The 15,160-nt window shown below is 40.8% G+C and overlaps 1 protein-coding gene across 2 annotated transcripts; it reads right to left on the minus strand.

The window, feature by feature from the left end:
- Window positions 1-6,055: 6,055 nt before the first annotated feature.
- LOC117219920 (uncharacterized) lies at window positions 6,056-7,703 on the minus strand. Of its 2 annotated transcripts, none has more exons than XM_033469474.2 (6): window positions 7,616-7,703; window positions 7,194-7,464; window positions 7,009-7,123; window positions 6,669-6,937; window positions 6,344-6,445; window positions 6,056-6,264 (listed from the first exon to the last, which is right to left on the minus strand). In XM_033469474.2, the coding sequence occupies exons 2-6, from the start codon at window positions 7,442-7,444 to the stop codon at window positions 6,138-6,140; spliced, it is 864 nt and encodes a 287-aa protein (XP_033325365.2). In that variant the 5' UTR covers window positions 7,445-7,464; window positions 7,616-7,703; the 3' UTR covers window positions 6,056-6,137. The 2 variants fall into 2 exon arrangements, with proteins under 2 accessions (XP_033325365.2, XP_033325366.2); XM_033469475.2 differs by lacking the exon at window positions 7,616-7,703 and adding an exon at window positions 7,545-7,607.
- Window positions 7,704-15,160: the final 7,457 nt, after the last annotated feature.

Genomic DNA, 15,160 nt, shown 5'->3' on the forward strand with positions numbered 1-15,160 from the left:
AACGACAAAGAAGTGCAGATCAAAATAATTGTGAAGGAAATCGTATAAATCCAACACTTTAGAGTATAAATTCAGCTTGAAATTGAAAGAAAAATTTGTAAATTGAAGATCATAATACGTCCAGACTCCGGCACCCTAAATTCCACATTCAGCTCCAAAAAGTTGGAAGTCAGGCCCCCAGCAACACGATCCCCACCGTAAATACCGAAACGATAACATTGTCCCGCGCGTACAAAGCGTGGAACCATCGCGCGACCCCTCCTCCTTCTCTTCGGAAGAATTCGGCTGGCGAAGCTTTTGTCGGCGTCCGCGTATTCCATCTCCGGCGACTACCTTTTGGTCCAAGGTATATTAAATTCCACGATATACTTGTCAAGGCGTGGTGTTGGCCCACCGCACCGTGCCGAAAACCCTTCGGGGACACCGCTGTCGCACACCATGGGACACCGTAACCTCCCCTCCTTTCGTGTTCCCTCGACTCCCCTCCCCCCTCCCTACGCGTTCCTGTTGGCTTACGGGGTGCAAAACAGACGACCGTGACGCGTACGGCCTAATAACGTCGTATTACCTTTTGTCGGCGCCGCTTTCAAAGACATCCGGCATAACGGACCTTCCGGGATGCTTTTTGCGAGGTTATCACGGCATTCCGGGCCGCGCGTGTTTCAAATTAAACCTCTCGAGCCGGTATCGAGTGGATTCCCACGGAAGAGTCTTTGGCCCTCGAAGAAATTGTCCACAAAAGTGCTGCTTTGTTCTCGCGCACTCCTTGGATCTATTTGTCCTGAAAACGGGACATTTATTTTAATGGTAAATTTATTTGCTCAAATATGCACACTGGTTTAATATTGTAAGAGTATAGATATATCGTAAGCAAGGGAAGAACTGGATCTTGTTCAGAATCGAATGCCAATATTGGTCCAATTTTAATCATAAAATACGCATGTCCTTTCATTAAGCTTTTAGCGAAAAGAAGGTTACTCACTCACTACTCAGTATTTTATAAAACCCTTTTATAAAATACAACGTCAGTAAACATAATGTTTTATAAAAAGTTTTTAGAAAGTTCATGCTTAAAATTCATTCATTCTTTCCACAAAGAGCCTTTCAGTCAAAGAAAGGAAATTTCTCCCAATGCTGTGCTTTACAGAACAATTTAAAAAAGTAACAATATACGTAAAGATTCTCTAGTCGGTTTGTGTGCCCGTCATTCAATCCGATATTTCTCACGTCACAATGAACGTTGCAAATGAGTCAAATCCGCGGGCTTCTCTCAGTATCCTCAATCTTCGTACAATTCATCGCTGCATTTCTCGAGACCTATTACAAGACGATCTTCCTCAAAGGCGTGTTCCGTCCAGCCCTTCAGAGCCACGACGAAAGGGTTAATTACCGAATAGCAGCGTGACACGACACATCTGTCCGCACAATCGATCACCGATACGTTTACGAGTCCCGAGAGCCCCCCGCGAAAGAGATCACCACCCTCTCGAGCTCCTCCAGACTCGTGGGCCCGTTCGCGGGCGTGGTTCCCAACCAGGCCCCATTTTCGCCGCGTCCTTGCCCGCTATATAACGTCCCGACGTTTACTCGAGAGACATCGCGGCACAATCGATGCAATTTGTGCGCCGATTGTCCGCGAACGGAAGAATTTGTCATCGAGCTCCGTGGCCCGGCCGCGGAGGCGTGGCCGAGATTCTTCCTCCTTCGGCCGTTTCCACCCGTTTTGCATACGATGAAAAATTGCGAACTCGCCCGGGGACCCAGCAACAGGTAGCCCAACTGTCGATGTTGCTGCGCCACGCCGCTCGCTGGCTGGCCTTGCGCGAAACAGTGATTTATGGATCGAGCCGATGCAGATTTCCTTCGGCTGCCACCTTGTATCGATCGCGACCGCTCGACCGTCTTCCACGATCTTCCGCAGGACTTGCACCATGATGCACCGCTTTTCTCGCGGCGTATTTCACCGTCCTTTCTGTGTTTGCCTCTTCGTGTCCGCTCCAAGGGGAATTCGCTCCGTGATAGCTACGTATTTTTCTGGGAAATATGACGGTAAGGGGCGACTTCTGCACACCAATTCATCACTTGTTGGAATTGTGTTAGCTGCACTGTGTTGAATATTTTGGAGAAATGAATTCTCTGGATTCTTTGAGATTGACGTTAGAGAATCTGATATGCTACAACGTCTTAAAATATTTCATTAATCCGGAGTTTCAATTTCTTGCTACTCGTGTCTTCAAGACTGTCATATGAAGCGATCATTTTTGTACGAAGAATAGTACCATTTCTTGCGCGAAATATTGAATACATTTTATTAATGTGTGACCAGAAAATCCTGTAAAGTTACAGGTTCTGCTGAATCATCAAGGAGAATATGAGACTTGCATAAATTAGCTGACGTTTTGGAGCGTCTTTTGTGTATCAAGAAAATATAATATCATTGCAAGAGGTACGTAGATCGTGACTTCTTCAAACTTATAAGTGTCTGTACCTTTATTTAAAATGAAAAGAACCAGAACCAAAACCAAGAATAAGAACCAATTGGACAACAATTTCGTACTCGTTATTTCCAAAGAATATGAACAAATAATATCCAGCTATGCGTACATGCATCGCTGGTAGTATTTATGAGATACAATCTACATATATGCATATACATCTGTAATATACGTCTATGACCAACATTTCTTCTACATTAATCACGTAAACTCGGCAGATAGACGTGATTCCGATTTAGAAAGGCCGATCCTCGAGATCTCGGCGAATGATTCAAAACAGAAAATCTCTGTTGTAGCTAAACAGAAAGGATCGTGTCTAAATACACCCCGCGGGAGCCTTAGTTCCTCCTCCGCCCCCGAACGACCATTTATCCTGGTCGAAAACCGTGCCACCCCTTGAACGCGGGTTCCAGGGCCCGTTCGAGCCAGCGAGGAACCAAGTCACCGGAACGCGCGCAACAAAACCAAGAACCGGTAAGATATGTGAGTAATAAAAGTGGACAATGGAGGGGCAAATTAATATTAAGGTGAAACCGGGTGCTCGAGGGCGCCGGGACACTGCGCAGGAACACACGGATCAAGAGAGCTGCCGGGGGGCAGAGGGGACCACGGGTAGGGACAGCAATTTATCAAGCCCAGATAGGAATCTCCACGGTCGCGTGTGCCGAACGGGTAAAGTATCGTCCAGCTTAGACGTGTTCGTCGTTGGATATTCCTTCAAGATCCTCCAATTTTTCTGATCAAACGAACTCCGTTTTCAGGATCGTGTGTTCGGGAATGATGATTTCGAGGTTGGATACGAAAGAACCGTGTCATCGAAAATAACTTGTTTCGAAGTTCATGGATTTTTCTACGGGACTGAGGAGAGGGACAACTGTTCCGCAGCGGACCAAGGCACATACTAAAAATGCCAGACATACCAGCGGACGCGCGCCCAGACGCTGCCTGGAAAAATAATGGGAGATCCGGGGGGAGAAAATCAGAGGATCAAGGGGTTGAAACTCGGAGTTGATTGTTCATTCTATCGCTGTAAAAATTCTTCCTCTGATTTCTCTATAGTGTTCTGAGTTGTTTGCTCGAGATTAGGGACGCTGCCTGGGTATTCGAGTTCGAAGTTGCTAGGACAGAAATTGGCTAGAAATATTAGGAAGCTGCTGGACTAATTCGAAGGGAATTTCACGGCTATATTCTTAAGACTACTGTCCAGCATTTGGCGAAACGAAATTTTCGTGTTTTTCTTGCTTTTATCGACAAAGCAAACTGCAGACTCGAGTTAACATTAGAAGTTTATGAATGGCTATTATTTGTTAGAAAAATTGATTTCTTTGAAATCGGATTCGGCAATACTAGCTTCTGCCGTCTAGAAAAATGAAAACAATTTCGTTTTATGTGGTGTATTTGACATAATATTGTGTCGCATGAATTGTTTCAGGCAGATGACTTTGGAAAAATGTTACCAGGTAAATGCAAAGTCCTTTGAGTTAGGGATATCTAGTTCAAATATTTCGCCTAGATTGCTTAAATAACGCACAACAAGATCTACAAATCAATTTCTTAAAAAAAACCTGATTCGTACGTAAAAAAGTTAAAAAATCGAAACTTACGTAAAAGTTGCGTCACGAATAAATTTTTAAAGATTGACGAAGAACGGTGTCGCATGTCAACAAAGTTCAACGCGACAATGAACTTGTCGAGGTACAAGCACGGCAATAAAAGCATGTATTCTGTTAACAGAGCACACAGTTAGCTCACGGTCAGTTAACGACCGTGACAAACCACGGTGTCCACCAGATTCCGCGAGGAAACCGAAGACGCTCCAGTTGGACCGGAAGTGGACAACAGCCGGGGGTCTCGAGCCGTAAAAGTAATTTCTCGAAAGCAGAAAGAGAGGGAGGAAGATAGAAAGAGAGGAGAAACATGGGCGAGGGGTTGCGACGGAAGGTAGAAACGTAGCTAGAGTTCGACCCCCGGTGCTCGCGGTGGGACGCCATCTTATTTATTGTTTTAATTATATCAGAATATATCGTTAGAGGCCGTCACGGCGTGCCACGCAGCCGAATACGTGAGATTTATACGATCGAACCGACCGCCACCCCCGTCCCCTACACTCTCCTCTTCAGCTTCTTCTGCCTCCGCCTGGCGTCCTCTGTGTTGACGCGCGTAATTTGTTGGTCTGCGAGTTGAATGAATTATCAATTTATTAGCGACCGGTATCGCGGGCCCCGTGGTACACTTTCGGGGAACCGAGTTTCATATGCGGCTCTGCTTCTCGTTTTCTGCGCTGCGTTCCAGTTTTGAATCCCATCCGTGGGCCCACTCTCTCGACGCTCTCAATGTTTCTTCAAGTTGACACGTGGAAAATAACCTTTAGAAAATGTTTATCGTCTTCGTTTGAAAATTTCTGAATTTGCAATTTATGTGGTCACTTGATCAGCTCGTGTAAAGTTTTAATTCTGCTGCAGTCCTTTGTTGGTTATTTGGAAATAATGTTACACTTAGTGCAGGATGATAAACGATGAGCATACATACACAGAAGTTAGATAGCATATTTTATGTCTCTTCGGTGTTTTTGGTTTACAACCCTTGGTAAAACCATTGCACTATAACCACGAGTCGGACTGGAAAGAAAATTTGTTATCAAAATTCAGGAGTGAAAACAAATAAAGAATGCAAGAAATGAAAATTGTCTGGTTCTATTTAGGGAAATTATTAAGGGCACAGAAGTGTTAATTAATGTAGCTGCAAAAGAAATTGTAGTCCAAGGAGTTAATCCTTGTCTAAGAAAAATAATGAACACTAAAATAAGTATTTAGGAAACACTTAAACGTGTTAAACTAATCTCCTTAGCTAGTGCATTTTCTCTTATAAACAAACCGCGTATTTTACGACAAAACTATGTAGATCAACACAGTAAGAAAATTCATATGTAGAATGATTCATATATAGATTCTTCATATAGAATTATTACAGCAGTAAATAAATGTCTGTCCAACTGTTATGCAGGAAATTTGTATCTTGCACAAAGATCTATTTGTAGGTGATTTAGGTAAATGTATCTCTACATCACACAAATCAGCATGAATATCCGAGCAATTTTCTAGCTAAGGTTAGTAGAATGATGAAATAGGTATACTTACGAGAGGGTCCGGTTGCAAACAGAGGCGAATCGACGCTGAGATTTCGAATTTCCTGAGAATTTACGGGTCGAGGATCGGCCGACCAGTTTCGCGGGACCAAAAGAAGCGTGACCGAGGGCGGAGCGAGGCTTAATTACTGCTTAAACGGGAGTCTACTCCGCCTACTAAAGTATAACCCATCATAATCTTCGAGGGCTCCTACGCTGTCGACCCATTACCCTCCGAGGTATTATAGTTACGGAGGTTGACCCCTGGCAAAGCAGGTTAGCCACTGGTAAATTACACGTTTGTTTTAAGGCTGACCCTTGCCTTGCACCCGTGCATCGATACGCTCCTAATTTATCGTCCGACCATATCTAGTTTGCGATAAACGAGCCACGGGAACGCGGGGTTGCCCCTTGAAATCATTCTTCAGTCCCACAATTTCCTTATTAAATCATATTTCTATATTTTCAGTTTACAGTTTAAATCAACAAATAGATTGTGTGGAATGTAGACGCCATCTTCATAGATCCTTTGCATCCATTTTAGAAGATTGTTCCTTTTGTTCTATTTTTTCAGAAGAAGGCTGGTTTTCCTCATCAGCAGGCAATTCCGTGGCTTCATCTGAATTTGCATCTGTGTCTGGTAACCTAAAAAAGTACAAATCATTAAACAAGATTTTATGTTAAATATTAAAATGTAGTGTAATATAATTGTAAATAGACATACTCAATTGATTGCATTGGGTTTTTTATTCCGTAATAAGCCATCTCTTTCTCATCATCAGAAAATTGTGGTGTCTCAGATGGAGTTGCATCTACGCCTTTTATTCTGAAAAAGTACAAATCGTTGAATAAGACTTTATATTAAATATTAAAATAAAGCAATATAACCGTGAGTAGACCTTATTTTAATATTTAATATAAAATTTTATTTAATGATTGTAATGTAATCGTAAATAGAGAGAGAGAGAGAGAGAGAGAGAGAGAGAGAGAGAGAGAGAGAGAGGGAGGGAGAGAGAGAGAGAGAGAGAGAGAGAGAGAGAGAGACTTACTTTAGTAACTGAAACAATGGTATTAAAGATGTATGTGCTGTATTTGGACAATAATAAACAATCATGCCAACTTTAATGTTAGCTTGTTGAATGTGTTCTGCACTGTTGAACCTGACACAGTAATAGGGTGCATTCACAGTTCCAAAAACATCAAATATTTTACCCAATGCCCTTTTCCCTTTATCAACAAATAAGATTGTATCTAAATCTAAAGCTGGCTTCTCTAGCTTCGGCTGGACAACTACTAATTGGTCAACCATCCATGCAACCTACAATTTTGCACTTATACTATGTTACTGTACGTATTATTAAAAAATGTAAATACAAAATTAATCAGCACCTTTCCTACTGGATCACATAATACTTCAGGCATACTAATTTTTATATCTTCTACAGGTGGTAAGTTCTCGCATTCACTTTTAATGCCTCTTTTCTTTCTGATTCCCATATGTTGTCTGAGAACACAAAATTTAATAATAATATCAAACTTAATACGTATAAAATTAAAAAAATTCAATGGCTTACATATTTTTATCATTATTATTATTTTTAGGAGTAGGTGGTTCAGTTTTAATACTAGGTTCATCTTCACTACTACTTTCTTCGCTACTTTCTTCGCTTGATGACTCTTTATCTTTACTTCTATAAGATTTCATTTCTACCTCTTTCAGAGGTAGGACATTTGCATTATCATCATTCTTTGATATTTGTTCCTTAGATTCGTTGGACGAAATACTTGCTGTAACTTCTTCGGTTATAACCTTGTCTGTTGCCATTGTAATCCGTATATTCTTTTCTTTAATTAAAATGTTAAATATTAGTAGTTTTGCATAACATATTCAATTTAAAACGAATAATAATTGCTGAACAAAATACTTCTCTTATAAGTATGCAATTGTACAATAAACAAATAAACGATTTTCAACGCTACCACGTGCACTACTTACCAGATTTTAATCACAATTAGATATCTTCACATACGTTTCACATCTATCTTGTACTACGCATGCGTGCATAGCATCATGCATATATATGTACACGCATACAGGCAAGTGGTACACATATATACGTGCTACTGTACACATCTACATATGTATGTATTCCCCTAAGTTCTGTTTTTAAATATTTTCTTCGATCAAATACTTTTCTAATATATCTTAGAAAATTTAGGATAGTAATCGAAAGTTAGTAATGTCTTTAATCATATGTTTATATGTATATTTGTTCCTTTACGGGATACAAAGAGCCCCTGTTCTCTTTACAGCTCCTTTCGCACCTCGTCTCTCTCATTCCTCCACTCCCTCTCATTCCCTCTCACTCCCATACTTCCCTTCTTCTTTTTCTCTTTTATTCACACTTCCCTCCCTGCTTTTCCTTTCTTTCCCTATCTAGCTTTGTCATCCACTCCTCACCCTTTCCGTCTTCTGCTAATATCTTTTTTATCTTCCCCTGTATCCTTCCCTTGTTTCTGTTTCGCCTCCGCATCTTCTGCACCGTCTATCATCTTCTTCCTCCCAGTATCCCCTCCTCCTCATTTCGTTTCCTAGTCTGTACCTCGCCAGCTCATTCCACGTTTCTTCCTTCCATCTTCTTTTCAAATATTCTGACACTTTTTCAACCCTTATTATCTTGTATCATTTGTTATAATTTGATTCTATTGCTTTTCTCCAGTTCTTCTCTTTCTGCATTTCCTTCTTTCTGATTTCCATCATTTTCCAGTCCTCCTTCTCTCTCTCTCTCTCTCTCTCTCTCTTTCCCATCCCTCCTCTTCTCTCTTCTCTTCTTTCCTTCCTTTCATTTTGATACCTTCTTTTCTTCCCTTGTTCTAATTTCTATATCTTTTAGACACTGTCTTGCCTATTTTCTCTCCCTCTCTTTTCTTAACCGTTCTTCAAATTTCCAGGCCCTTCTTGCACTCCTTGCTCTCATCTTTTCCCTTCTCGTCTCTTATTCTTCACTTCTGCCATTTTCTCTACATTTTTGTCTTCTACTTCTACTTTCCCCTTCCCATTCCCCCTTTCCATACATTTCTCTCCCTGTCCATTAGTATCTTTTCTCTCGCATCCTGTTTTCACATATTTCCTTCTATTCGCATCTTCATATATCCTGCTCTAGCTATTTTCCCCTCCCCTCTTCTTATCCACTGTTTATCTCTTCTTGTCCGTCCCCTTTTCAACTTTCTTCTCCGCCCTCGTTTCCTCTTTCTTTTCTTTCTTTATTTAACCACTTTATTTAACCAGCCCCTCGCCTTCATTTTTTTACTCTATTCCCTCTTCACCTTTCTACTTTATCTACTTTCTCGTCTTTCCCACATGATGGCGCTTTCTTCGGCACTTCACTTTCTCTATAATCGACCTGCCGTCTTTATCACTTTTCACTTCTAACCTCACTTTTCCTACTCTTCTTTTCTTTATCAATCTTTTCAACTCTTTATTTTCCGCCTCTCCCCCGTATTTCTTCCTCCATGCTTAAGTGTTCTTGTTTTTCTCATTTTACACTTTGACTTACTACACGCTCCGATTTCTCCTTAACTCCATGCGCTTTTCGCCACCTGTCTGTGTAAACGGATCTCTGTTTTTATCGTATAGAAATGATTAAAGTAACAACCCATTGCGCAACAAAATTTAATTAATTAATTAATTAATTTCATTATTCGATAAAAATTTATTTTATTTTATTATTCAGTTAAAAAATCTATCTTTCGATATTAATAAAATAGTGCACGCTAGTAAAACAATCTAAAAATAGTTTCATTCTTTTATTACTACATTCCATAGACTGTTCTATAGGATCCCAGAATAAATAGAAAATTACTTTTGTCCACTGGAAAATTCTTTCAGATCAAAATAAAATAACGACGCACACTGATCTAAATAAATATATAAATTAAAATGTTTCGTGACATTTCCCGAACTAAAATGTGCTATGAATACAGAAAAATCCGCAATCTAGTTATTATTGCACACGGTAACGCGAAGTGTTTGTCACAGGGAAACAAAAGGCTTAAAGACTGTACCAAAAAAATTGTATAACGGTATAGAAGCAAGAGACAACAACTCTGAAGATTTCTTTCTGTCCCGTTGCTTGGAACTATTAATGTGTTGTATCATGGATTATTGGTGCTCAAAACGATCACCTCCTCGATTTCCCCAAGAATAACGTTCGCCTAACGAGGCTCCGTGAATTGCAGACGATTCGTTCGTCTAGTCTGAGCTCTCCCGGTCCTTGTTTTCACCGTGGAATCGCCGTGATTTCTTCTTCGGGGCAATTTTCCGCTCCGCCATTTCACAGAGAAACGAGGAGACGCCGTTTCGCCTCGTTTGCCTCCATTGTTTTTCCATGACGCGGCCGAACCCACGCTCTTCTCACGGCAATCAGCCGTCTCTTCCCACGTCTGCAAAATATTCCGTGTCCAATCCGGTTACACGTTCCTTCGGAGGCACCTGGAAAAATTCAGAAAACTTTTCGTAACCCCCGATTCTTTCGAATCCTCTCGCAACTGTAAATTTTATTCTTTAACACAGTTTGGCTAAAAATGTTGCTAGTAGCTCGATTTCTTCTTCAAAATATCCCGCGGCAAGTTTCTTTCAACTCCGACGATGAAGATCTATCCATTTTTTGGTTCCAAAATGTTATTTTGTTTCGTTTGTTATCGATAAAATATATTTCTGTAATTTACTGGTCTAAAATATCAAACAAAATTAATCAATCATTATTCTAGTATCTCAGCCACTTTAAAATATTTCACAAGCTATTGATGATTTTCAAAATACTCATCAATACGTTGTACAACTTCGAAGTCGCTTCATTGTTCGCGTTTTTAAATCTGCGATTTTTAAAACATTTTCAAGCAACATACTTCTTTAGACTTGTGAAATAGGGTCGTCGAGGAATGAATTAAAGTATTCAGAATAATTTAATGCACTTCAGCGAACCGCGTTTTATTCGGACAATCTCTGCCCCTATAAACGAACGCAGCCCTTAAAACGAGTGTTCGCTTTTCGTTAAAAAAAAAGGAGAATCGCGTTGAATAATTCATAACCAGCTCGGTTAATTCAGTGTTTCCAAAACAGACGTTTTCTCTCGGCAAATTCATGGGCCCGATGGATACGGGCTCCTTCGTCCCCTATGCGGCTTTTGGGATTCACCCCCACGTATTAAACGAAAAGCACAGGGCTGGATGAAACGATCGCGCCAATTCACTAGTAATCGAGTATATACCCCCGGCAAATTCGATCATCCCGGATAACAGCCTTATCTCGATGTCGGGAATTAGGTGTATTGTAACGAAACTCGTTACGCCGGCCATTGAGGTCGAAACAATTAACCCTGGAGCGCGGCGGTGCCGCCATTAGATAAAATCGAATTGCGAGCACCATCTCCTGTCGACCAATTGACGCTTCCGAGGAGGTTCTGTCTTCCTCTAAACTCCTCCTGACGAGTCGGCCTAATTGATCCATTCGTCATGGTACAACAATGTTTATGCTGTAAATACTAATCAAATTGGCCAGCGATTGTAGCAACTGCCGGTCTGAAAGTGTGTACGAAAGAAAATTACATAGCTGGAGTGAAGGTTGTTTGGTCACAAAGAGATGGTGGAATAGTGTCTAAAATGTTGCAGGATTTCTTTCAACACTTCCCTGCTCTTTTCATTATTATTTCGATTACACTTAGTGCAAAATGATAGACGATGAACATACCTCCACAAAAGTTTTGCTTTCAAAATAGAGTGACAAAACCCTTGCGCTATAATCTCGAGTCAGACTGTTATCATAATCCAGAAGTGAAAACAAATAAAGAAAACAAGAAATAAAAATTGTCCCGTTTTATTTAGGAAAATTATTAAGGGCACAGAAGTGCTAATCGATGTAACTGCAAAAGAAATAGTAATCCAAGCAGTTGATCCTTGCTGAAGAAAAATAACGAACACCAAAATAAGTATTTAGAAAACATTTAAGTGTGTTAAACTAATCTCCTTAGCTAGCGCATTTTCTCTAATAAACAAACTGCGTAGTTCATGACAAAACTGTGTAGATCAACGCAATAAGAAGAATATTAAAACAGTAAATAAATGTTTATCCATTTTATTATAATTTCAATTGCAAATGTTTATGCCATCGTAGTCAATTCGGACAAATAAAATCAGTCATCGTACAAATAAGTAAACTGCGGATTTCTTGCATCGATGATCAAAATTAGTGCACGAAACGCAAACTGGTAGCTCTTATAACTTGTATACAGCTCTTATAACTAGCAGATAATGTTGAAGAATGGCAGAACTGCTTCCGAAAATTCTTCCTAAGATGCACAGTCTCGTTAGCATTGTTGCATTAGTGTCGCAGAGTGGACACATCTCTTTCAGGCGCCATTCACAACAGCCTTCCACAGTTCCGAAATCCGTTCTCCACACTTTGCGGACCGTCATTGTCGCGAAATCAGCTTGTCATTAGCCGGAGGAACCCTTTAGTCGATCGGCTTCGCAGAATCCGGCAGAAACACCGGCGACCCGTCGCACAGCTGCTCGATAACCATCGACACCATAATTCGGTTTATCCCTCGAGAGCCTCTTAACCGGATTAACAAAATTCGCGCGCTGCGAAATGAAGTGTCCGCACAAAGAGACAGAGAACGGCCTCGACAAAAGAGACAGCGACGACGACGGCGACGTTCGCAAGCGGGACAGGGAGGACGCTTAATCCCGTAGAATACCCGGCAGCCAGCACAGAACGCCGGACTTTTAATTAAGGAATAATTAAAAGGAGCAACCTTCCTTCCGACGATAAATTAATAAACCGTTGCTGTTTGTTCCGCGATAATAAGTTCGTAACTAAAGCGGGCTGCTTTTTATCGTCGCGCCACTCGCTGTCTGACGAAACTGCGAATCGAATTAGCGGAGACTTTCGAATCGTTTCGATCAGAGCAACGTTGCCGCATTGCTGCATTGACCTCTCTAAGTTCGACGTAACGATTAGAAAGCAATCATTGGGAATTTTTTGAAGTAATTACAATAATTTTTGCGAACTTTAGAGAAATTGTGGCAAGAACTTCGTATAATCGAATTATCAATTTTTAATTCTTGTATTTGGCGTCGTTTAGAGTCGAATATCGCGATCGAATATCCTTTTTTTAAAGGAACACTATCTATCCGAAGCTTGAGCAATAAAATTTGCCAATTCTCCCTCAATTCACCACTCAGAATTGATTTTCTTGATTTTACAATTTCAATAATACTTGAGTGGCATACCTCAAAGATAGTAAATCATTCAGCCCTTTAAAAATGGTATCACGAAACTTATTCGAAGCAGAGGCCAGGGTAGAAATAATTGATCAACGGAAGCTCGATGGATCGTCAAGGGATTACAGTCTATATCCAGGCCCGTTCGATCGGACGGCTTCGAGCTTGGCTGCAGACCGAGGCTGCTGCATAAGAAGTAAAGTGACACGCTATTTGTATCAAATATTCGTCTAAAATTCATCGGGACACGCGATTGAAAGGGAAGATACGCACGTGGACTCACCGAACTGCACCCGGGTCCGTGGCTGCATGTGCGCGAGACTAAATCCGGATTAGACGGATCACACAGCGGGTGCCTAAACATCGATATAATCGTAGGATCGTTGCTGGCCTCGGTAGCAGCCTCGTCGAATCCGGGCTGCGTTCTCCGTGCATTCGGTATTATAACAATATTTTAATTCGCCGGGATCTTCTCGACCGCGCGGAAGATTCTCGGCGACAATGTCGAAAAACTAGTGAGAATCACTCCAAATGAGACTCTTCTGACTACAATAATCTTTCTCGGAAATACCAAATTTTGGGTTGCGTAAATTTCCTTGTACTAGTCATACGCCTAAGTAATTTATTGCTACGCGATGCAAAGGGTGGACGGAGTCGGTCAAGCGCATGATGCGAATTTGTGGAAGACCGCGCTAAATGATCTGTTTGGGTGGGAAGCAGATAAGAAAAACCGCCAATTACAGGTACTAGTACCTAAGTTAAATGTGACGGACGAAACGTACCATCTGGCCTCCGAATTGCCTTCGGAAGAGCCGACGAAAAATCCCTTTCACCGACCAAAAGATTATTTGCTGTAAACAGAAAATATAAATGCTATTGGACATTGTTAGCACTTGATTTACGAAGCAATAAAAACATCTATTTTATATTAGTTTAATTATTCAATTTCTGGCGATTCTATTAAATTGATATATGTTACATTGCGAACGATAGAAAGATTAATATTTTGTATATTTTTATGTAAAATTAGTTGTAAAATCGGTCGTCCACGCGAGGGTTAAACTTTTAACACTAGATTTACGGAGTACAAAAAACAGCTGTTTTATATTAGTTTATAAAAGTAACAATGAAACATTTATTTTGATTTTTAATGACTACTATTATAATATTTGCCGCGAGTAACACGTATATTAAATAAATAACTCATAAATGTATCTTCGTAATCTGAACGATCGTACATTAAAAAATTAGTGACTTGCCATTTTGACGGGTTCCGCAAACCTAGTGTTAATTTATGTGTTCTTGCATTTTAAAATTCCGCATTAATTATTTTTGTAGGAAAATGTTAGACGTACAGTCTCGACCCTCGACTTAGAGTCATAGTTTAGCTACAAGACGGGGATGATTAGCGTTTCGTTGCTCGAGTACTTCTTCGTTTTTGCTCGTCACACAGTATCCTCCGATTTTGCGCCCCGGATATTTCCGTAGTTTTGATCGCATAGTCGGTGGACAGTCTACGGAGCGGCTGTTATGTTCAATTAGACCGAGTATGGTGCCACGAAATGGATCCAGAGGATCCTCGGGGGTAGAAAGCTCCCGGCTGACCAATTAGGTGGGATATTTATCCGTGCGCGATAGTCAGCCGCCGCGACGACTCAATTACGCGAGTCCTCTATCGTCGACGCGAATATAACTGCAATTTCATTGCGTCTAACGGCTGTATCTCTTGCGCTCCGGCCCGATAAACTGCTCCCTGTCGCTACCCCGAAGCGACAGGAGGATGAAACCCGACGACACTGCGGCAATATAAAATTTTACACCCGCCGTCTGGCTCTCGCGCTGCTAGTACAATTTAATTAACAAGTGCAGAGTCCAGACAAAGAAACGTTACGTATTGTTATATTCCACCCTGCGAACTCAACCCTTGAATTTAAGGATACCACTGCGTCTTCCTCTCTGAACTCGTCGACGCCGTATTCCTCGACTTTCTCAATATACATATTATATTTTACCGGATCCACCACGAATATTGCTATTTCTCATTTCCATCTTTATTTATCAACTCTTAAAATAATATTGTTATTATCAACTTTCTTTGTTCTTATTAACTATTGAAAGTGTAAATATTGTACGAGCTGACGCATCGTATCAAACGGAAATACTACAGATCGGTAACAATGTCTCGGATTCAGTGCAAAAATTGCTTCGAGTGCAAAGGGTTAATTCGTCCCCTTGACGTAAGAACTTAGTAAAACGC

This window comes from Megalopta genalis, chromosome 10 (genome assembly GCF_051020955.1).
Source record: "Megalopta genalis isolate 19385.01 chromosome 10, iyMegGena1_principal, whole genome shotgun sequence".
Lineage (NCBI taxonomy): Eukaryota > Metazoa > Arthropoda > Insecta > Hymenoptera > Halictidae > Megalopta > Megalopta genalis.